Source organism: Cervus canadensis, chromosome 31 (assembly GCF_019320065.1).
Source record: "Cervus canadensis isolate Bull #8, Minnesota chromosome 31, ASM1932006v1, whole genome shotgun sequence".
Lineage (NCBI taxonomy): Eukaryota > Metazoa > Chordata > Mammalia > Artiodactyla > Cervidae > Cervus > Cervus canadensis.
Genome location: NC_057416.1, coordinates 18,192,640 through 18,217,600, shown reverse-complemented (window position 1 = coordinate 18,217,600; position 24,961 = coordinate 18,192,640). Strand labels below are relative to the sequence as shown.

Here is a 24,961-nt window from a genome sequence, read left to right as displayed (position 1 = left end):
GAAGTTACTTGAGGTCCAGCTGATTGTCAAGAACCACATCAGCTAAGGAAACAAGAGGTCCCAAGCCCTGTTGAGGCTTCTCATAGGAGCCCACCCTCGGCCTCATTTACTCATCTGTTGATGGTGCCTCTCTTCTGAGTAGGTGTCTCAGATCTCCCACTGGTTCACAGATGTATTGCTCTTCTGTTGTGACCTGCGAGGTTTCTGGAGGTAAAACCTTTAGTCTGGACAAGTGTACCCAACTCAATATCCCTTGCAGTTTGACGGCAGTGGGGTGGCTACAATTACTTTATAGGGACCCTTCCATTCTGACAATAGTTGATCTTCAGGGGACCTGTCTTTCCAGGTTTTGAGAACAACTGAGCCCCCGAGGTTAATTTCTGAGGACTGCTCTTTCCTCTCTAGTCTTAGCGGGAGCTGGCAGTGTCTTGTGGATGTAGCCCTGGATCGCCTCCTGAACTCGTCCTCGATTAATAGTCTGTCTCAGGGCCTGATTCAGGCCCTCACCCAGTAGAATGTCTGCAGTAAGAAAGGGCCTCCCAGAGGTGATTTCACATGGTCTAAAATCTCAGACCATTCCTGGGTGCTACACGGACCATGAGGAGTGCAAGAGGAAGCAAGTTGGTCCAGGGTTCATGAGCTTCTTGGCAGAGCTTTGCTAAGGATTTCTTTAAAGTAGGGTTCCTTCTCCCTACCTTCCCTGAAGACTGGGGGTGCCAAGAGGTATGTAGCTTGTAGTCTGTCCCTAAAGCTGTTGTGAGCCCTTCTGATTTGGGCTATAAAAGAGGATCCGTTATCACTCTGGAGGGACCTTGGAAGTCCAAACTGAGTAATTATTTCTTTTAGAAGAAACTTACAGACTTCCATAGCCTATTCAGATCCAATGGGGAAGGCTTCAGCCCATCCTGTGAAATTATCAGCAAACACCCTGAAGATACTTACATCCTGATCATGGGGCATTTGGGTGAAATATAACTGCCAGTCTTCTCCCTGAAAATGTCCCTTGGTGTTGAGTTGGCCTGAGTAACGAAGCAGGAATTGGATGGGTGTGTGGGTTCTTGGTGGCACATAAATCACAGGCAAGTGTTACTTGTTATACTGTTCTTTTAAACTCTTTTCCTGAAAAAGTCTTTTCCATCAAGGCCCGTAGTGCATCCCTCCTGTGGGGGTGGCTCCAGGTAAGCTCTTGGTGAGTTTCCCTTGTTGGGCCTCGGGGATTAGAACCTTATCCTCCTTTTTATACACCCTTCTCATAGCCCCATTTCTCAGCATGTTCCTGTTCCTGTGGGGGATACTGGGGGAGGCTAGGGAGTTCAGGGGGCCAATCATTAGAGCCAAAACTTGTTCAAGTTCCTGTAGGTGAGTGGCCTATCTTGCAATTGAACAGCTGCCTTACCGTTGCCCGCCAAAGATCCCTCCCTCTGATGGCCCCCACGGTAGGTTACTGTTCCCTGGGTCGGAAGTTCTGTGTGTGTGTGTGTTTGTGTGGGCACACACGTGTGTATGTGTGTGTTAGTCAAAGTCATGTCCAACTCTTTGTGACCCGATGGACTGCAGCCTGCCAGGCTCCTCTGTCCTTGGGATTCTCCAGGCAAGAATACTGGAGTGGTAGCCATTCCCTTCTCCAGGGGACCTTCCAAACTTAGGGATCAAACCAAAGTCTGTCACATTGCAGGTAGATTCTTTACCATCTGAGCCACCAGGGAAGCCTTTTATGGGGAAATTTTTAGCAATTAACATTTCTTTTTCTTTCCAAATGGCAGCATGAGCATGTAGCATTGGAAACCATATTTGGAGTCAGTAAACATATTTAATTCTTTATCCTTCCCTAATTGCAAAGCTCTCATTAATGCAATTAGTTCAGCCTTCTGAGCTGATGTGTGGGGTAGCAGGACTTTGGCTTCTATTCATCTAGACTAACTGTGGCATACGTGGCCTTTTGGGTTCCTATTTCTACAAAACTGCTGCCATCAGTAAGCCATCTGACCTCAGGGCTGTGAGGAGTTTCATCTAGAAGATCAGACCTACTGGAGTAAGTTTGTCCTACGGTCTCTATACACTGATATGCTAAGTCTCTACTCTCCACTGGGAGTTTCTAGGTTTAGGGTCTCACATATCTTTAAGGTGGGCTTCCCTGATAGCTCAGTTGGTAAAGAATCTGCCTGTAATGCTGGAGACCCCAGTTTGATTCCTGGGTTGGAAAGATCCCCTGGAGAAGGGATAGGCTACCCACTCCAATATTCTTGGACTTCCCTGGTGGCTCAGCTGGTAAAGAATCCACCTGCAATGTGGGAGACCTGGGTTCGATTCCTGGGTTGGGAAGATCCCCTGGAGAAGGGAAAGACTACCCACTCCAGTATTCTGGCCTGGAGAATTCCATGGACTGTATAGTCCATGATGTCGCAAAGAGTCAGACACGACTGAGCGACTTTCACTTTCACATCTTTAAGGTAATATGGGAGGTGTCTATTGGCAGGGCCTGGTATCTTGTTAACCCTCCTCCAGTTAACCACTGTGTCCTTTGACCTCCAGCATAGATTGTGCCTGATGAGGGGTTAGCACACCTAAGTATGGTCCCATGGTGCTATTCCTGACCGCTCATGAACATGATAAAGGGCTTGTCCAAATTGAGAAGCCGCTGTGTTTGCTCTTCTGAACTCAGTCTTCAGAGTCTCAAAGGCCCGCTGGTGGTTCGTATTCCATAGAAGTGTTCCCTTTCTCCTCGCTCTAGAGCCTGAGAGAGGGGTTTTGCTATAAGGTCACAATGTGGAATCCGGATACTATAGAACCCAGCCATGCCCAGAAAGCCAGAGTTGCCTCCTCGTGGTTGGAGATGGTAATGCACTAATTGCTATTTTTTGATCTTTGGCCAGGGCTCTGCCTCTGGGGTAAAAACAAATCCTAAATACTGAGAGATATCTTTCCCCTTTGCTGAGAGATCTGAGCCTTGGTTGGAGAGACTTTATATCCTATTTTTGCCAGAATATTTAGGACCTTAACAATACTGTGATCTGAATCTTGTTTGGTCTCAATGCTTATCAATAAATCATCAACCTATCGTAGCAGAGTTCCCTTCTAAAGCTCAGTTCCCTCACTTCCCTTACTAAAGCACTTCCAGAAAAATGGGGGCTGTCCTGAAAACCCTGTAGAAGCACCGTCCAGATAGATTGGGTAGCCTGCAGGGGGTCAGGGTCTCTCCATTCAAAGGCACAATGGTATTGAGAGTCTGGATGAAGAGAATATTTTTTAAAATGTAGCTTTGAGGTCCAGGCCAGAAATACGGGGTGCTCCCTGGCCCTTGGGGAGGAAGGTGTGCAATCTGGCACCAGTGGGTGAGTAGGGATGATGGCTTCACTCACTGCTCGTATGTCTTGCACAAACAGACACTCCCCGTTAGGCTTGTGAACAGGGAGGATCAAGGTGTTGCAGGGGGTTGGCAGGGGCTGATGAGCCCGTGTTTTAGGAATTTTCTGAGCAGCAGTTGGATTCCCCTCAGGGCCCCTCAGTCTTTAAGGGATAGTGTCGCTTCCAGAGGTATTTTTCCAAGGAAGGCCTTAACCTTATATTATTGGGGGGGGGGGGGTCACATTTTGCCCTTCCTGGTACTGAGGTATCCCAAACTGCAGGATCCATCTGTTCTCTCATGTCTTGCCATCAGTATTTTGATGCCCAACAGGTGGGTCTTCTAGGGCAACTGATAGATGCATTCTTTCCTTGCACTTCACCCTGTCCTAAAAAACATACTAGCTCCTAACTTACTCAGCAGACCTCTCCCAAGGAGGGGGACAGGGCATTCTGGCATATATAAGAAGGAGTCCTAATAATCCTGTTGTCCTGGAGTTTAGGTTGAACACTATACTGTAACAGAATTAGCCCTCCTTTCTTCTATTGCCCATATGTCTAGATTACAGAGTTATCCAGATAAACTCACAGATGGTTACATAGGACCTAAACCTTTCTCAGCTACTGACTGGTAAAGTAAGGGCTATAATTCTTATCTGGGGTTGTAAAACACTTCAGTTCTGCTCCTTTGTTCTGTATGATTGTTATTCCCCTTGTGTAATCCACCAGTTACTGTAATCAGTTCAGTTCAGTTCAGTCACTCAGTTGTGTCTGACTCTGCGACGCCATGAATCACAGAATGCCAGGCCTCCCTGTCCATCACCAACTCTGGGAGTTTACTCAAACTCATGCCCATCGAGTCGGTGATGCCATCCAGCCATCTCATCCACTGTCGTCCCCTTCTCCTGCCCCCAATCCCTCCCAGCATCAAGGTCTTTTCCAATGAGTCAACTCCTCGCATGAGGTGGCCAATGTATTGGAGTTTCAGCTTCAGCATCAGTCCTTCCAAGTTACTGTAATAGTGCCTCATAAAAAGGACTTAGAAATTTACTCAAGAAATGATAACCGGAGCAGTCTATAACCTACATACTATGTAGAACAGTTTAAAATATGCTTTAAGAGAGCTAGGTAAACAACTGTATATCTGACATCTGAGCTCATAGCCACCTTAACTTCATTTTTTGTCCAAACAAATCACTTTTATACTAAATGGGGAGGCATCAGCTTGAACAATCATCTTAAGACTGAATAATGGTTTTTGATGGAAAAATCTATCAGATTTCTTTCAACACAAAAGAGATGTAAGATAGGAAATTTGTTTATATCTTGCATTAAAAGAGATGGAAAATGATTTTAAAGATTCTAGCATCCCACTGTGGCTCTTTTGCCTGTGTGTGAAAGGGCTTCCCTGGTGGCTCAGATGGTAAAGAAACCCACCTCTAAAGTAGGAGACCTGGGTCCAGTCCCCAAATCGGGAAGATCCCCTGGAGAAGGGAATGGCAACCCACTCCAGTATCCTTGCCTGGAGAATTCCATGGACAGAGGAACCTGGTGGGCTACAGTCCATGGGATCGCAGAGTCGGACACAACTTTGTGTGTACTGAACTGTAACTAGTAATGATAGACCTGATCCCACAGGCAAGGGGTGATGTAAAACACCTTCCCTTAGGCCATCCATCAGCCCCTGTCATGGCTGGAGAGGAAGCCGGCAGGCCAAGTCAGAGCAGAGCAGCGTCTGCAGGAAATTCAGTTCTCCGGCCTGCCAACACCCGAGGCTCCGCTGGAGTGATGAGGATGGATCAAGTAGGGTCTGGAGCATGCCAGGCGCTCCAGCCCTGTTGGTCGGTGTGTGGGGAGTTCTCGTCCAAGAGATTGGAGCTGGGCCAGTCGGGGTGGCCCCTCCGACACCCCCCAGGGGCTCTCAGGACCTTCCCCGCTCCAGGGCCCCTCCTGCTGACAAAAGGCACCCTGGTTTGGGCCCAGGTGGCTTCTTGGTGATCTCTCCAGCCTTCTCGGCCCTCCAGGGTCCCCTGGAGGTGGTGGGCGAATCAGAGTGGCCAGAAGCCAAGTTTCTTTTCTTAGCCTCTTGCCCTTCCTGGCCTCCTTCCTTGAGTCTCCCTTGGTGCAGACCTCGAAGGCCTCCTCTGCCAAGGTTGACAGCGGGGCTTGGGGCCCAGCCTCAAGCTCTGTAATTCCCTCCAGGTATCAGGCATAGAGCTTGGGTGATAAAACGCATGGCCAGTGGTGTCCTCCCCTCTGTGGACTGAGGGTCTGTGTGGGGGTCCTTCCTGAGTGCCTTTGTCTCCTGGCTCAGGAAGACTGCTGGGTTTTCGCCTTTTTCCTGTGCAGCCTCTTGGACCTTATCATAATCTGCAGGTTTTACCATACACCTCTTCATTCCTTCCGATAGACAGGTAGTATCATGTCTCCTCCTAGTTGCGGCCTGCACGATCTGCATAGTCCCGGTGTGGACCGTGCTCTGGGATGGCATCGCCACCCGCCTGATGGATTTGGTGACCAGTGTGGATTGGGGGCCAGGAGGCCAGCTGCGTGTTCCCTGGCCTTTCTCAGTAAATGCTCCTTTTTATCCAAGGTACAGCAGTGGGCCAGAATAAGCATGCCAGTGGGAGCTTCCCAGGTGGGGTGCAGTGGTAAAGAACCCGCCTGCCAAGCAGGAGAAGTGCGTTCAATCCCTGGGTCAGGAAGATCCCTTGGAGGAGGGCATGGCAACCCACTCCAGGATCCTTGCCTGGAGAATCCCGTGGACAGAGGGGCCTGGCAGGGCCGTGGGGTCACATAGGGTCGGACACGACTTGGTGACTGAGCAGCAGCAGCCTGCCAGGCGAGGGCGAGTGCCAACCCCAGCCTGGCAGCTCCATCCTGAGCTTGTCTGGGCTCTCTGGGAACCTGGAGAACCTCTCCTTACAGAATAAGCCGGTTAGTTTAGGATCTCTATTTGGGAAGTTCCAGGAGCCCTTTGAAGCACCCCAAAGTTAGTTGGCGGTCAGAAAAACTTTGTATTTGACCTTGGGATAGTCTGTCAGAAATTTTTAAAAGTTTTAAAGCACCCAATCAGATAGGATCAATGGTATCTGTGAAACAATGCTTATTCCATGAGCTAAGATGGGGGAAAAAAGATTTTAAAGAGTAAATACAGATCACTTAATGGCATAGAAACTCGCAGTCTGATATCAAGAGGAATATGCCAGAAAAATGTTCTCTCATGAGAAAGAGAAGCCAAATCCAGTCCTGTATAAGCCTACTCTTAGAAAAATCCGTTTACCTAATTAAATTTAATCCAACCTTAGAAGACTGACCACATACAAAATTCTTTTCTCAGTGTTCCTCCTCTGCAAACCTCCTGCCACTTCTGTAGTCATACTTTGTTCCTTATTCTCTCCTCATTCAGAAAAGTGAAAAGTGAAAGTCGCTCAGTTGTGTCTGACTGTGACCCCATGGACTGTATAGCCCATGGAATTCTCCAGGCCAGAATACTGGAGTGGGTAGCCTTTTCCTTCTCCAGGGGATCTTCCCAACCCAGGGATCGAACCCAGGTCTCCAGGTCTCCCGCATTGCGGGCAGATTCTTTACCAGCTGAGTCACAAGGGAAGCCCAAGAATACTGGAGTGGGTAGCCTATCCCTTCTCCAGCGGATCTTCCTAACCCAGGAATCGAACCAGGGTCTCCTGCACTGCAAGCAGATTCTTTAACAGCTGAGCTATCAGGGAAGCCCTCCCCATTCAGAAAATCATTCAGCAAATCATCCTTTTTTCTTTCAACAAAATACATTTCCATTCCTCATGCCTTCTTTTCTGAAAACACACATCCTATTTTCCTTAAGCAGCCATGAACTGTCTTCTACATTAGCATTCTATGGGTTGGTAAAGGACACTTCAAGGTGACACCAAACATCTTTAGTTTCTCTCTCACAAGAAGACAGAGGGGGTGAAATTTAGACCTGTTTAGCAATAATGTTCCTAATATTTTATCTTAGTTCAAATGGTCTGGATATTCAATGAATTCCTATCATTTAACTTAAGTTAGTTTCAATTTACAAAAATTTGGAGAAACTGTTTTAGATGGATGTTTCCAAAATACAATTATTGCTATAGAGTTTAGTAAAGAGTTGTTATCCACGTTACATTTACTTAAAAATTTAATCATATCAGGCTGACTTCCCTGTTGACAGATTTCATAACAAAAGCAATATGCACTTATTGACTTCCAGTAGCCCTAGGTACAATAAAAGTATTATAGTTAATGTTGATCACTCTAAAGTCATGAGAGTGTATTAATGAAATCCACAAGCTTAAGCTAGCTTTAATACCAAATATTAATTAAATATTGACTATTTTCCAGATCACCTGAACCCAAAATTCTTCTGGTGAGCCTCTTCTATGTTTCTGAGAAGGTATTTAAGTGCTCAATTTCCTTGATGCCAATTAAATGCAGCTCATTTGCAAGTTAATTTTTATATAGAGACAGAACCAGAGATCTCATTGTTTTCTTGCTTGAATCGAAAATGCACCGCCCCCTACAACACGTGCCTTTTTTTCCCCTCAGTCTGGGCGACCACAGATGAATCAGGTAGTTCCTGAGAGCTCAGGCAGGAATAGTTGCAAAAGCCGAGGAGGGGAAATTGGCAGAGGAGGAGAAATTGCAAGCTCCTGTCTTTTCTTTTTGTTCTTTAAAAATCCCACCAAGTCACCTAGGGCTGGAGTCTCCAGCAGTGTGGCCTGTTTGTGGGCACAGTGGAGAACTTCAGCCCCAAAATACAGTGTCGGCAGAGAATTCCGGAAGTTGGAATTGACATCACAAACAAAGATGCCAATCACAAAACTTAAAGACACAAACTAGAAGTTTGTAGGATGAAGGGGACGGGAGTGCAGGGGTGAGGACTTAGGGAGGAAGATGGAGAAGCTGTGTTTGGTGGTCCCAGAGGTGCCCAGAGCCCCTCCCAGAAGGGCACAAGGGCCTCGTGTGGAGTGCCACCAAGTGTGTTACCAGCCAGGGTTCTTGGTCTTCCCCAGTTGACAGAAATGGACTAGAGACCAGACAAGAAATTCAGGCAAGGCTTCACCGGGCCCTGCTGCAGCAGACGGCGGTGAGGACAGCAGCAGGCTCCCTCGCTCCCTGTGAGCTGGATGGGTGAGTGTGTTCCTTGTACGGAGTGAGGTAGGGGTGCACCCAGGGGTGGGGCTGGAGGGGAAGCTCAGGTGTTTTGCTACCCATTAGGTGGCGGTGTGTGCAGGGGGCATGCGCACTACCCTGCTTCGGCTCCAGGTTCCTCAAAGGCGGCTCTTTTGCTCTCTCTGTGTCTTTCGTCCAGAGCTTATCCCGGCTGCCCAGGCACACAGTCTCTGTGTTGGGTTGCTTGAGGGGAGGTGTGTCAGGTGCAAATGTTACAGCACCTCTGCCGAGGGTCCCAGGTCCCAGCCTGTCTCAGGTCTACAGTGTAAATTCTTATTTTTTTAGGCCTTTAGAAAATATTTACATAGGCATCCTGAAGAGTCACATTCTTTAAAAAAGCTAGACATGGAATCTGGCAGTCACTCAGTCCGAGGGCTTCTCCGTGGGGCCACTAGTCCCCTTGACCTTAGAATCACTGCTGTCCAACCTTGGACTGATTCCATAGACAGCTGGACGGATGGATGGGGCTCTTTGGTCACGAGGTCAAATGATTTTTCAGGGATGATAGCACATATTTGAAGGTGTACTGATAATACACTGATCAAATATTCCTGAATAGCATCACCACACAGGATCTGAGAGGCTTAGAATCAGGCAGATTGCATGACCTGCCTAAATTCTCTAGAATTTACACACAGTTGTTATTTCTAATACTTTGCCTTCCTGTTACGTGATAAAGAAAACACCCCAAATCAGACATCAATACAGAGGTCCCTGACTCTCAGAGGCATAGTGTGGCAACACCTGCCGGGCACAGATGGCTTGGGCGGCAGAATGATAAGCTTTTATTTTCTGCCTTAAGCAAAAGACAGTGACTTTCACCTATTGCAACACTGAGGCTTATGCTTCACAGCCGATGTTGCTTCATTAGTGTATTTCTGTGGGCCTAATATGTTTCCAACGATTACACTTTTCCTTCTGGGAGGTTGTGGAGATGTGTACATGGGCACCCCTGCCCACCCCCATCTGTCATGAGAATCCCGGGGTAAACTAATGCGTAGGATCTGGAGAAGTCTTAACAAACAGCAGGTTCAACAGCTGGTATTGGGGTGTGCCTTGGAGACGAAGGCTCAAGGGCACAGCTCTGCTCCCTGGAAAGACAGAGAAAGAGCAGCAGGGTCCATGATCCAGAGGAACGAGAGTAGAGGAAGGATGGGGAATAAGAAGAAACTCGGATCCGGGGTAAGGAGAGGTCGCAAGTGAATCTGGAGTCATGGACGAGATAGTGGAGTTCAGGAGTGAGGCAGCTGAGCCCCAAGGAAGGCAGCGAGCCAAGGAGCTGATGTTGATCCCAAACTCTCAGTGGGGTTGGTTCCAGAGTCTGGGCTGAGCTGAACCAGGAGTGGAGGTCAAAGGGCTCCTGTTACAAAGGGCAGCACACCCAAGAAGCCACGTTCATCATCGCACAGTTGAGTCCACGTCAGCTGAGTTTTTGGTACAATCATCCCTGGAGTCTCAGATGGTAAAGAATCCGCCTGAAATGCAGGAGACCCGGGTTTGATCCCTGGTCAGGAATTTCCACCTGGAGGAGGGCATGGCAACCCACTCCAGTATTCTTGCCTGGAGAATTCCATGGGCAGAGGAGCCTGGAGGGCTACATTCCATGGGGTTGCAGAGTTAGATACAACTGAGCCACTAGCACTTTGAACCCTTTCATAAGTGCATGGCTCCATGCAACGCTCGCTGACTGCACACACCCATGTGAGCAGCCTGGATCCAGACAGAGCAGTCCCAGCAGTCCCTCTCCTGGCCCCTCCTGGTCACCCCCATCCCTCCAAGGAAGACCACCAGCTGACTGCCCACCTCAGAGATAGAGACATGAAGTGTCTAAAGAACCTAGTTTCTGATATTTATAAGTCAGGCCACCTGCATTTCTGCCATCCTTTGAGAAACCACTGCCTGTGACCCTGACTCACTCCCTGGCAGCTGCCCCTTCAGGAGGATGTGGTCTCAGCAGGTCCCACCCCTCACCTGTTTTGTCGTCTGCCTGGCCCTCTGGTATAAGAGCTTGCAACCCTCGCCTTTTTCCACCTCTTGATCCCAATTTGACTCTCTGTACTCTTGACCACCCAAGCCCTTTGTACACCAAGGTAGTATTAGATAAATAAATACGAACATCAAAGAAGGCAAACATTTTTTCTCCTAATTTATCACATTTCCCCATTTTATAAAAATGCCCTGTAATTCCCTCAGTTGGCCAAGATTTCTGTAGTTTTCTCTTCAAAATATCTACAGACTCTTTATCTACAGGTAGTGAAATGGGAGTCAGGAGACCTGAGTTTTATGCTCATGTTCTGCCACTCACCAGCTTTGTGTGATGTGTGTAACTTTTAAGGCCTCCTTTATTATTTTTAAAAAATCTGTAACATAAGAACCTTAAATGATCTCTCAGGATCCTATAAGTTTGGACATTTTATAATTCTGTGGACTTATAGTGAGGTCACCTTGGAGCTGATGCAGACAGTGGGGCAAACGAATTGCCTAGTCCCATCATCCTTGTGGTGGACACAGCCCATGGCCAGGTGGACTGGGTGGACAGGTGAGATTTCTGAAACCCAGCATCATTCCAAGGGCAGGCAGTATTGTTTGTAGAGTAGGGGAAAATAGCAGTAAGAAGATGGACTCAAGACACACTGTTACATTTGAAGTGGATAACCAACAAGGACTTACTGTATAGCACAGGGAACTTTGCCTAATGTTATGTGGCAGCCTGGATGGGAGAGGAGTTTGGGGGAGGTGTGTGGACATGGAAATCTGTGGCTGAGTTCCTTTGTTGTCCACCTGAAACTATCACAACATTGTTAATTGCCTATACACTAATACAAAATAAGTTAAAAAAGAAAATGACTCAAAGGCGGTCAGTTCTTATTTACCACCGTTTGCCAGCAATTCTCAACAATGTGGGTGATAAAATACTCTTCCCCCTAATATGTTTTGTTGGCTAAGTTCTAAACCATGGCTGCAGTTCCTTTTGAGTTTTAATAATGAATATGTATGCTTTAAAAGAGCATAGGGTTAGTATGTATTTCTTACTAAGCCTTGTATCCTACATGGATACCATCCTAACACACACAGACACCCCTGTGTGAATTCATTTGGAAGAAAGTTCATGATGGTTCGAAATTATTCTGAGTCTGCTTGGAGTGCAATCTGTGTCTCTGCTCCCTGGAGATGATATATTCCTGAGTTTAAACAGTGGGTTCAAAATGAACAGTGACAGCGCTGGGATGGCAAGGACCAGAAACAGACCTTGAGAGGCTTTGGGTCTGCCCTTCTGGGGAGCACCTCGGAGGTGGCAAGACTGAGTGTGAACTACAGGGGAGAGCTGTTTTGTTGGGAAGTATGAGTGTTCATTCATATAGGAAATATTTTGCTGAATTTGAACAAAATCTTTGAAGCTGAAATCTATTTTTACTATTTGATTTAAATCTAAAGGATGAACCAAGAAAATAATGATTATTCCCCCCAAGTAACTTTAATATTAAGAGGAGAGAGGTATTAAAAGTGATCTGTCTGCAGGGTTGAAGACTCTCGGTATGTTGGCCACCAATGTCCATTTGTTCTCTCCTCACATTTGTACCAGTTACTGGCCAACATCCTGCCAAGAGCAAGCGTCCAAAGGAGCCGGGAGAGAACCGAATCAGGCCTACCAACAAAAAGATGAAGCCCAAAATTCCTAAGATAAAGGACAGGGACTCTGCTGATCCAACACCAAAGACACAGTCTATAATGACGCAAATGATGGATAAAGGTCGCTTCCAGAAACCTGCTGCTACCCTGAGCCTGATGGCAGGGCAAACTCTGGAGCTTCGATGTAAAGGGAATAAAATCGGATGGAGCTATCCTGCATACCTCGACACCTTTAAGGACACCCGCCTCAGGTAAGCTTTAGTTTTTTTAGCAATAGTAAAAACATAAATGTATTTATTTATTTTTGGCTGCATTGGGTCTTCGCTGCTGTGTTCAGGCTGTCTCTAGCTGCCTTGAGTAGCAGTTACTCTCTAGTTGTGTTCAGGATTCTTGCAGTGGCTTCTCTTGTTGCAGAGCACGTGTTCTGGGGCACTTGGTCTTCAGTAGTTGTGTTGCTTGGGGTCAGTTGCCCCACAGCCTGTGGGATCCTCCCGGACCAGGAATCGAACCTGTGTCTCCTGCATTGGCAGGTGAATTCTTAACTACTGGGCCACCAGGGAAGCTGGCCTTTTTATTTTTTCAACTTGTGTTGGGTCAGGGATTTGGCTTCATACTCTTGTTTAGTATCACATTGTGTCTGACATCTACCATTTCATGTTGGTGGATTATAAAAACAGAAGCTCAGTGAGCAAAAGCCACTGATTTTATTTCTTCACCCCATTAAAATTATTGCAAATCCTACCAACACTGGTTAAACAGTGAACTGTTATAGGAAGCCATGTGACAGATAATTGAAACTGCGATGTATATAGGTAGACATTTAAGAATTCATATTGTAAAAAATAATGGACTCAATGATTCATGTTATTGTTAAAGTAATTATGCTGAAAACTGATTAATGGGAGATTGCTATGACCAATTTGACCAGAGATGAACTGCTTTTGAACTTACATTTCCACCAACAATGTAGGAGGGTTCCCTTTTCTCCACACCCAGTGTTTGTTATTTATAGACTTTTTTTTGCCACTTTATTTTTTTAACTGAAGGATAATTGCCTTACAGAATTTTGTGATTTGCTGTCATACATCAACATGTTATTTGTAGACATTTTAATGATGGTCATCTGACCAGTGTGAGGTGGTACCTCATTGTAGTTTTGATTGGTATTTCTCTAATAATTAGTGATGCTGGGCATCTTTTCATGTGCCTACTGGCCATCTGTATGTCTTCATGGAGAAATGTCTATTAAGATCTTCTGTCCAGTTTTCGATTGCGTTGTTTGCTTTTTGTTGTTGAGTTGTATGAGTTGTTTGTATATTTTGGAGAATAAGCCTTTGTGGGCTATATAATTTGCAAAAATTTTCTTCCATTCCTTAGGTTGTGTTTTCATTTTTTAATGATTTTCTTTGCTGTGAAAGAGTTTGCAAGTTTGATTAAGTCTTATTTGTTTATTTTTGTTTTTATTTCTATTGCTTTGGGAGACTGACCTAAGTAAACATTGGTATGATTTATGTCAGAGAATGTTTTGTCTATGCTCTCATCGAGAAGTTTTATGGTGTCATGTCTTATGTTTAAGTCTTTAAAGCAGTTTGAGTTTATTTTTGTGCATGGTGTGAGGGTGTGTTGTAACTTCATTGATGTACATGCAGCTGTTCAACATTCCCAGTACCACCTGAAGAGACTGGGTTTTTTTTTCCCCTCCAATTTTATATTCTTGCCTCCTTTGTCAAGATTAATTCAGCTTGGTGTGTGGATTTATTTCTGGGCTCCCTGTTGTTTCTTTTATGCATATGTCTGTTTTTGTATTAATATCATATGGTGGCTTTTATTTTAAAGTGTTTTTAATTGGAATGTAATTACATTAATGTGTTAGTTCCTGCTGTAAAATGTGAATCAGCCATATGTATACGTATATCCCCTCCCTCTTGAGCCCCCCTCCCCCCACCCCCACCCCACCCCCTCCCCCCACCCCCACCCCGCCCCGCCATCTAGGTCATCACACGGCCCGGGCTGAGGCCCCTGCACCACGCAGCAGCTTCCCGCTGGCCACCTCTTCCCCACACGGCAGCGCTTTTGTTACTGCTACTCCCTCACGTCTTCCCACCCTCCCCTCCCCCTCCGCTCCTGTCCACAGGTCTGTTCTCTTGTCTGCACCTGTTACTGCCCTGAACATGGCTTCCTCAGTACCATTTTCTAGATTCCATGAATATGCATTAGTATATGATATTTGTTTTTTTCCTGCTGACTTCACTCTGTGTGACAGGCTCTAGATTTATCTCTATCACTCCAGCTGACTCAATCTCTTTCCTTTTTATAGCTGAATAATATTCTATTGTGTGTATGAACCACATCGTCTTTATTCATTCATCTGTTGGGGGACATCTAGGTTATTTCCGTGTCCTGGCTATTGTAAATAGTGCTGGAATGAACACTGGGGTACATGTGTCTTTTTGAGTTAGCGCACTGTTTTGATTACTCTAACTTTGTAGTATTGTCTGAAGTCTGGGAGAGTTATGCCTCCTGCTTTTTTTTTTTTTTTTTTAAGGATTGCTTTGGCAATTCTGGGTCTTTTATGGTTCCATATGAATTTGGGGATTATTTATTCTAGTTCTGTGAAAAATTTCATGGGTAATTTGATAGGGATTGTGTTAAATCTATAGATTGATTTGGGTAGTATTGCCGTTTTAACCCTATTCTTCCAATCCAAGAGCGCGGGATATCTTTCCATCTCTTTGAATCCTCTTTAACTTCCTTGACTAGTGTTTTAGAGTTCTCTGTGTACAAGTCATTCACCTCCTTGGTCAGATTTATTCTTAGATATTTTATTTTATTTTTTGGTATGATTATTTGAAAATTATTTATCTGGGGCTGTGCTGGGTCTTCATTGCTGCCTGCAGGCTTTCTCTGGCTTCGGCGGGTGGGCTACTGTCTAGTTGCGATGTGCGGGTTCTCGTTGCAGTGCCTTCTCTTGTTGCGGCGGAGCTCGGGCTCCAGGCACGCGGGTTTCGGCAGTTGCAGCACGCAGACTCTTGTGGTGGTGCACAGTCTTCATCGCCCTGCAGCCTGGGAACGCTTCCCAGACGAGGGGTCAAACCCAAGTCTACTGCATTGGCAGGCAGCTTTTTAACCACTGGACATCAGGGAAGTCCTGGTATGATTTTTAAAGTTTTTTTTTTTTTTACATTCCATTTCTGATATTTCACTGTTAGTATAAAGAAACGCAATGGATTCTGAATGGTAATCTTGTATCCTGCTGCTTTGCTGAATTCATTTATTAGATCTCTCAGTTTTTGTGTGGAGTCCTTAGGGTTTTCTCTACTTAGTATCCTGTCATCTGAATATACTGACAATGTTACCTCTTTCCCTTCCAATTTGGATACCTTTTATTTCTTTTCTTTTTTTGGTCTGATTGCTGTGGCTGTGACTTCCATTGCTGTGTTGAATAGAACTGGTGAGAATGGGCATCCTTGTCTTGAACCAGATTTTAGCCAGAAGGCTTTCAGCTTTTCACCAATGAGTATTATATTGGTGTGAGTGTGTCCTAAATGGCTGTTACTATGTTGAGATATGTCCCTTCTATACCCACTTTGGTAGGAATGTTTATTATCATGAATGGATGTTGAAATTTGTCAGGTTTTTTCTGCATCTATTGAGATGATCATGTGGGGTTTTTTTACTTTTCTTTTGTTAATGTGGTATGTTACATTGATTAATTTGCATGTATTGAACCATGCTTGTGAACTTGGGATGAATCCCACTTGGTCATTGATAGGGCCTACATGGGGGCTCATAGTTGAAATGGCTCATTATGTTGAATAAAGTCACAGCGACCCTTGCAACTGACCAAACTGCCGAAACGACATTCTATTTTCCCGCTGGTGCCTACCTTCTCAAGGCTATGTGACCACCAGATTCTAGACCTCCAGCTATGTGACTGCAGGACTCAACTACAGGCTAAAAATTAACCATCCCTTCAGAGAATTTTTCACTGGCGGGGTATAAGAAAGACCCCATCAGAAAGAGAGGACACTGGTTCTTCTCAAGGGCCAGTCACCCTCTCGTTTTCCCTCTAGGAAATTTTCTTTTCTTGCCTGACCACCCGGCTTGTTCTCTTTGTCTCTGCACTCGCCTTACAGGCATGGTGTATGATATTTTTATATTGTGGAACTTGGTTTGCTGATATTTTGTTGAGAATTTTTGCAACTATATTCATCAAAAATATTGACCATAATTTTCTTTTTTGGTGGTATCTTAATCAGGGTGACAGTGGCTTCATAGAATGTTTTTGGGAGTGTTACCTCCTCTTCAGTCTTTTAGAAGAGTTTGAGAAGAATCAGTGTAAGTTCTTCTTTGTATCCCTGGTAGAATTCACCTGTGAAGCCATCTGTTCCTGGACTTTTTTTTATATGGAGTTAAAAAAAAAATTATAGATACTATTTACTTCTAGTGATTGACCTGTTCAAATGATTTATTTCTTCTTGATTTAATTTTGATGGACTATATGTTTCTAGAAAGTTTTTCACTTCTTCTAGGTTGTCAAATTTGTTCACAGTATGTTCTTATGGTTTTTTCTATTTCTGCACTATTAGTTGAGATTTCTTCATTTTCATTTTGCTTATTTGGGTCTCTCTCTTTTCTTCTTGGTGAGTCGGATCACAGGTCTGTCAGTTGTATTTACCCTCTCAAAGAACCAGCTCTTGGTTTAATTGATTTTTTTCCTACTGTTTTTTAATCTCTGTTTTATTTATTTCCTCCCTGATCTCTATTATTTCTTTCCTTCTGTTGACTTTAGGTTTTGCTTGTTTTTCTTTTTCTAGCCCTTTTTCAGTGGCAGGTTAGGTTGTTGGAGATTTCTCTTGTGAAGACCTGTATCACTATAAACTTCCCTCTAAGAACTCCTTTTATTGCATCCGTAGATTTTATGTGGTGTGTCTTCATTGTTGTTTGTCTCAGGGTATTTTTTTAATTTCCCTTTTAATTTCCTCATTGACCCACTGGTTTTGTAGTAGCATGTTGGTTAGTCTCCATGTGATCATTTTTTCTAATTTCCTTTCCTGTGGTTGATTTCTTGTTCCATGCTGTTGTGGTCAGAGGAGATGCTTGGAATACTTCCACTTTCTTAGGAGTCATAAATTTGTCCCCTTGCCGTCTCTGGTGTCACTACCCCAGTCCCAGGCACGTTACCCTTCATCACCACCAGTCCTGCATTAACCGCACCCAGGCTGGTCCTCTGCCATCCTCCTCACTGCACCTATAGTGAGGCTTAAAAAAATGCACGTCTGATTGTGACAGTCCCCTGCTTAACACTCAGTGGGCCTCCACTGGGGAGGAAGTTCAACATCCTCACAGGACTCTGAGACCCTCCCTGATCCACGCCACCCCACCCCCGTGTCTAGATTAGTCTCTTTGTTTTCATTGGTCCAAGTTCCTGTGACAAAGTCACCAATCTCTTGGAGGCTTAAAACTTGCTGCTTTCATGATCTGGACCACTCATGGCCCCTCTTCACCTGGCTGATTTCCTACGGGAAGTTCATGTCAGGCCTCCCTGGGGTTGCATCTTCATGGCCCCTGATGCGCCCTTTTTTTTGAATACTCTTCACACTTTTATCTTTTTTTTTTTTTATTCTGTGTTTTTCACTGGGACTTAGCTGCATGCTTGGCGTTTAGCTTTATCTATTGAATAACTGAATGACAATCTTTCCCTTTTTTCCACACACATACCTTGGAGAATAAATAATGTATGTGTATAAGAAATATCTCTCCATCTGTCTAACCGCTTGGACTAAGTCGTCTTTCACATTTTATTCTGAAGATACTCTTCTGGCTTCATGTGGTGTGACCATGTAGAGTTTTTTCTGAAAGATTATTGGGTTAGACAAGGAGTGGAGGGTGAGAGAATGAGACAGTTTTTCTCATTTTCATTTCCACAATTGACGTGTGTGTGTATGTGGCTTGGAACAGATGTAGCAAGATTTACTGTGTGTATGTATGTGTTCAATCACTCGGTTGTGTCTGAGTCTTTGCGACCCCATGGACTGTAGCCCGCCAGGCTCCTCTGTACATGGGATTTCCCAGGTAAGAATACTGGAGTGGGTTGCCATTTCCTTCTTCAGGGGATTTTCCCAACCCAGGAATCGACAGGTGGATTCTTTACCACTGCGCCACCTGGGAAGCCAAGATTTACTACCATATACCTTTTAAATGACTTAATTTACCAAAGTCAAACTTATACCCTTTTTAAAAAAACCAGAATTGAGCTGATTTAAAATTTTCTGAACAGTTAGCCTTTGACTTACACGAACTATCCTAAACCTCAATGATTTAGCCCTTGAATATTTCATGTTTTCTAAGGGTATTTTCAAAGTTATATTAGCTAAAATGTGTTTGAAAACATTTTAAGGACTCAAAGTGAAGTAAATATGAATCTGAATCAAAGAGAAGCTGGAGCTGAAAAAACAAAGTTTGACTTCTCATTAAATAGGACTTTTTCAAAGCACAGTTAGGGCTTTACGAGAAAGTAAAGACAGATGTGGGCCCCCAAGGACTTTATGGAAAAATGTGAAAAATGTGAAAAACATTGAGTCAGAACTCTGTATCAAACAACAAAATCACGATTTATTTGACACCAGAGATTCATCTAATCAGCTCTTAACATCTTTCCCGGGACACGGTGCCTTTGGATAGAGAGGTATTCAACCTGTGTTTTCTTTCCCTGTGGAGTGAGCTCTTTCCAGCTTTGTGAAAGCCTGGTCATTTTAACCAATTTGGGTGGCTTTCTGGAACCAAGTTTGCAGGCTACCACGTTTGCCCTCCTTTAATCTTCTGACCAGAAGAGGGAGCTTGTTATGAAAACAGATCAGGCTGAGGCACAGCTGAATTGGAATCCCACCTTCCCCACTAACCTGCAAAGTGATCTTTGATCAACAATTTCCCCAGAACTCAGTTTCCTCATCTGGAATGTGGAAATAATATTGTGTGTGTGTGTGCATGTGTGTGCACTCAGTAGTGTCCAACTCTTTGCGACCCTGTGACCATAGCCCACCGGGCACTCTGTCCATGGGATTCTCCAGGCCAGAATACTGGAGTGGGTTGCCATGCCCTCCTCCAGGGCATCTTCCCGACCTGGGGATTGAATCCATGTCTCTTGTGGCTCCTGCATTGGCAGGTGAATTCTTTACCACTAGCGCCACCTGAGAGTCCCTGGGGAAATATTATCCTTCACAAATGCTGTCTGCATGCTAAATCACTTCAGTGGTGTCCCACTCCTTGTGATCCCGTGGACTGTAGCCCACCAGGCTCCTTTGTCCATGGGATTCTCCAGGCCAGAATACTGGAGTGGGTTGCCATGCCGTCCTCCAGGGGATCTTCCCAACCCAGGGATCGAACCTGTGTCTCTTGTGTCTCCTGCCTTGGCAGGTGGGTTCTTTACCACTAGCGCCACCTGTGAAATCCAAATGCTGCCTGGCCCAATGGTAAATGTTCAATAAGTTGTAGCTAATTGTTACTAGGCAACACATATTTTTTACATACAATAATCCAAGTGATCTTTTGGAACAGTTCATTCTGACCAGGAGTAGTACCAAGTCAGGGAACTGACACACCTGCTGGTGTGGCTTCTGATACGGAGGATTCAGGTAAGTTTCCACATGCCTTCCCCACTTTGATTTAATTGAGCAATTCTTTGAAATCTGAGCCTGTGTCCCTCTTCCCCCGTGAAATCCTAAGCCCGCTATGGGTAAATCCTACATCTGATAGGTTCACCCTCAGATTCCTGGCACCTTGAAGAGTGCCTGACATACACAGGAAATCAGGAAACTGTTTGGGCTCCCTGGGGGTTTAGTGGTCATGTCAGAAGTCAGTTTTCAATCACACATTCACTGCACGTTTCAAGATCGTTACACTTGGTGCCAATGTATGCTTTCTACCTTCCTGGGGAGGGAACGACAAGGTGTGAACATTATTTTATGTCAAGGAGGCTGAGCCACTGGGATCCAGCCCCGTGACCCCAGGAGCCATGAGTCAGGTGACCCGGCCTAACTGCCTGCTCTTTATCCACCCTGCCTCTCTGTCTTCGCTTCTCTCTTCATCTTAGTCTCCAGAGCCTGTCATTTCTACTAAACGCTTGAGCGCGTCCCTAGTAAGTTATTCCGCCCTCTGTTTTTCTTTCATCCCCACTCAGAAATTTCCAGCCCCAGATGAACCTGTTCACCTCCCTCCCCTCGTCAGCCCGTGAACCCTGAGCAGGCTGGAGGAAACCGCCCAGCTGGCCCCACGGGTGCGGTCACGTCCCCACGCCCGACAAGGCTGCGCCTGCTTCTCTAGAGAGCTCACGATTTCTCTCTTCTTAAACCTCTGATCTTCTCCGTCTCTCTCACTGTCCGCTAGTGCAACTCTCACCCAAGTCCCTGAGAAACGAGCCCTAGGCTTGCCTTCCTGTGCTCATCACACGTCCCCCTTCCCTGCTCCCATGACTATAGTGGAGGGAGGATCTCTCCTCTTGACAAAGGCTGAAGCTCCCCCTGAGACCTGGAGCTCACCCTTACAGACCTTCTCAGGAGCGTTAGGACAGTTGCTGCCTTCTGTTCTGAGTCTTCAACACCCCCCCGCCCTGCCCCGCAGTCCTAGAAGAGGTCCTTTCTGTAAGTTTCCATAGGGAGAAGCCCTACTTTGGCCCTTACATACCCTCTGGCCAACCCCCTCTTTTTCTTTCTTTTTAAATTTTTAATTGAAGGATAATTGCTTTGTAGTATTGTGTTGGTTTCTGCCAAACAGGAGCGTGAATCAGTCACAGGTACGCAGATGTCCCGTCCTCCCACCTCCCTCCCCATCCCGCCCCTCTAGGTTGGTACAGAGCCGGGGTTGAGCTCTCTGAGTCATATAGTAAATTCCCATGGGCTGTCTTTTTTACACGTGGTAATGTGTGTTTCCGTGTTACTGTCTGCATACCTCCCACCCTCTCCTCCCCACCAACCACCTTGTCCATGAGTCTGTTCTCTATGTTTGTTTCTCCATTTCTGCCCTGCAAATAATTTCTTCAGTATCATCTTTCTCAATTCCATATATATGTGTTAATATAGGATATCTGTTTTTCTCTTTCTGAGTTCACTCTGTATAATAGGCTCTGGGTTCATCCACTTCATTAGAACTGACTCAAATGCATTCCGATTTATGGCTGAGAAGTAGTCCATTGTATATGTACCACATCTTCTTAATCTATCCATCCTTTGATGGACTTCTAGGTTGCTTCCATGTTCTAGCTGTTGTAAATAGTGCTGCAATGAACATTGGGATGTATGTGTCTTTTTCGATTTTGATTTCCTCAGGGTATATGCCTAGGACTGGGATTGCTGGGTCAGATGGTGGTTTTAGTCCTAGTTTTTTAAGGAATCTCTATATCATCTTCCATAGTGGCTGTATCAATTTACATTTCCACCAACAGCACAAAAGGATTCCCTTTTCTCCATACCCTCTCTAGTATTTATCATTTGTAAACTCTTTGATGATGGGCACTCTGACCTGTGTGAGGTGATATCTCATTGTACTTTTGATTTGCATTTCTCTAATAATGAGTGATGTTGAGCATCTTTTCATGTGTTTATTAGCCATCTGTGTGTCTTCTTTGGAGAAATGTCTGTTTAGGTCTTTTTCCCATTTTGTGATTGGGTTGTTTGTTTTTCTGGTATTGACTTGTATGAGCTGCTTGTATATTTTAGAAATTAATCTTTTGTCAGTTTTTTCATTTGCTATTATTTTCTCTCATTCTGAGGGTTGTCTTTTCACATTGCTTATAGTTTCCTTTGCTGTGCAAAAACTTTTAAGTTTAATTAGGCCCCATTTGTTTATTTTTGTTTTTATTTTCCTTACTCTAGGAGGTGGGTCATAGAGGATCTTGCTGTGATGTATGTCATAGAGTGTTCTTCCTATGTTTTCCTCTAAGAGTTTTACAGTTTCTGGTCTTACAATTTAGGTTTTTAACCCATTTTGAGTTCATCCTTGTATATGGTGTTAGGAAGTGTTCTAATTTCATTCTTTTACATGTAGCTGTCCAGTTTCCCCAGCACTACTTGTTGAAGAGGCTATCTTTGCCCCATTGTATATTCTTGCTTCCTTTGTCAAAAATAAAGTACCCATAGGTGTGTGAGTTTGTCTCTGGGTTTTCTATCTTGTTCTTTTTCTTTCTTTTATAAAAATTTTTTTATTGAAGTATAACTGATTTACATTGTTGTGTTAGTTTCTGATGTACAGCAAAGTGAGTCAATTATACTATTTCATATATCTACTCTTATTTAGATTCTTTCCCCATATAGTTCATTGCAGAGTATTGAACTGAGGTCTCTGTGCTATGCAGTAGGCTTTTGTTAGTTATCTATTTTAAATATGGTAGTGTGTATATTGCAATCCCAATCTCCCAACTTATCATTTCTTCCCTTCCCCCCACTGCCTAGGTAACCACAAGATCATTTTCTACATTTGTGACTCTTTTTCTATTTTGTTAATAAGTTCATTTGTACCCCCTTTTTTAGATTCCATGTATAAGTGATAAAATATGATAGTTGCCTGTGTCTGACTTACTTCACTCAGTATGACATTCTCTAGATCCATTCATGTTGCTACAAATGGTAATTTTTTTGTCCTTTTTTTGCTAATATTCCATTAGTGTGTATATATGTGTGTGTGTATATATTTAATAATTCTACATCTTTATCCATTTCTCTGTTGATGGGCGCTTAAGCTGCTTTCATGTCTTGGATATTGTAAATATTGCTGCTATGGACATTGGAGTATATGTATCTTTTTGAATTATGGTTTTCTCTGGGACTGTTGGATTATATGGTAGCTCTATTTTTAGTTTTTTAATTTTATTTATTTATTTTTATTTTTAGTTTTTTAAGGAACTTCCCTCCATACTGTTTTCCATAGCAGCTGTACCAATTTACATTCCCACCAGCAGTGTAGGAGGGCTCCCTTTTCTCCACCTCCTCTCCAGCATTTGTTTGTAGATTTTTTTTGATGAGGGCCATTCTGACTGCTTTGAGTTGATACCTCATTGTAGTTTGGACTTGCATTTCTCTAATAATTGGTGATTTTGAGCATCTTTTCATGTGCTTTTTGATCATCAGTATGTCTCCTTTGGAGAACTGCCTATTTAGGTCTTCCCCCATTTTTTTTATTAGGTTGTTTGCTTTTTTTGTTACTGAATTGCATCTTCTCTCTTGTTCAGTCTCCATGTATCTGGCTTCCCACCCCCAGTCAGCAGAGAACACACTCCTCTTGGCTTTCTCAGCATCATATTCTGCCCATTTGGTTTCACTTTGAGGACCCCCTTCTGTGGTTTCCTTCTCCATCTCTGCATCCTCTATACACCCGGACATCTGATGTTGGTCCTGCGCCTCTTTTCACCACCTGCGGCCAGTTGCCTCCCCCCCCCCATTTATCATATATTAAATTAAATGGTTCTTCTCAGTTCTGGGTCCCCAGCTGCCTGCTCACCTGCCTACATCTTCCCTGAGCCTTTCTGAAACATAACCATCTAAACACCGAGCTCACGATCTTGCTCCACCCCGGGTCATCCTCCTGTGCCCCTTCGGTTCAGTGAATGGCATTAATTCCATCCGGCTGCCCTTGACCAGGGGCCTGGGAATGACCCTGGGCTCCTCCCTTGTACTTTCACATCCAGTCAACTCCCGTGCCCTAATGATGCTCCTGTTTCCTTATCTTCGGAATCTCCCCGCGTCCTCCCACCCCAGCGGCAAGGCCCCGAAGTCTCTTACTTAGAGCGGTCATCACACAACTGGCCTCTGTGGCCCCAGTGTTGACCCCGAGCAGGTCTTCCACAGAAGCACATCTGGCCATGTTGCCTTCCTGCTTCAAGCCCTTCAGGAGGGCAGTTACGTTGCTCTTGGAATCGAGCTGAAGCTGCTAACACTCGCACAAGCCTCCTCTGGCCCCTGCAATCTGTTCTGCGTCCCTCCCCTTTCTCTTCACTCTCTTGTTGCCCACACACCAGGCTCCATGGACTGTTTCTGATCCCCAGATGTGCCCGAGGCCTTGGCCCACTTGGGTCCTCCTGCATGTACGGCACACACAGAAGCAGCTGCTCACTGTCCTCCAGATCCAGGCGGGCCGCTTCCCCAGGGAGCCCTCCTTGCTCTCAGCCCCCACCGTCAACGAGGCCCCAGGTACACATCCTCCCCGGAGCCCTTTCCACCAGCGATGCTATTACTGCTTCCGTGATCATGTGCTGTGTGTATCCCTCGCGAGGCTGTAAGCTCGGCGGAGATGGTGTCTGATCACTGATCACCTGCACCCACTTCAGGGCCTGGCACCCTGTAGTTCATCCAAGAGCATTTCAGTGGGAGAATGGATCGGGGATGCTGAGCCCAGGGTGGGTGTAAAGTCAGGTCCCCATGGTCATGAGACCTGTGACTCTGAGAGCAAGTCCACTGAACTTTAGAGCCAGAAGCGACCTCAGTGGTGATCACGCTTGAACCTCTCCTTGTTACAGATGAGGAAACTGTCCATCTGAGATGATAACAACTGGTCCAGGGACAAGGCGGTGGGTGGCAGCCTGACCCTAAACCCTGGGATCTTGGTTCTCAGCATAGAGTTGCCGCTGCGCTCGAGTGCACCGGGTGGGAGGCATCTGGACCAAAGGGCACTCTTGACTTAATGAGGTTGTAGCTTCAGAGAACATACATTTGTTGTCTACTTTTCTTTTCCTCCCTCTCTCCCCCACCTTCCTCTTTTTAAAAAAGAAAAATCTATTTGGATAAATAAAGTTAATAAAGTTAAGGTTCAA

General features: G+C 45.0%; 1 protein-coding gene across 1 annotated transcript in view; it reads left to right on the top strand.

Moving 5' to 3' along the window:
* The window catches only part of PDGFRL (platelet derived growth factor receptor like), a 76,491-nt gene that overhangs the window by 8,856 nt on the left and 42,674 nt on the right, over nt 1–24,961 (top strand). Inside the window, exon 2 of the mRNA XM_043454298.1 lies at nt 12,116–12,413. Within this exon, the coding sequence (XP_043310233.1) occupies nt 12,116–12,413 (298 nt within the window). The remainder of the gene's footprint in view (nt 1–12,115; nt 12,414–24,961) is intronic.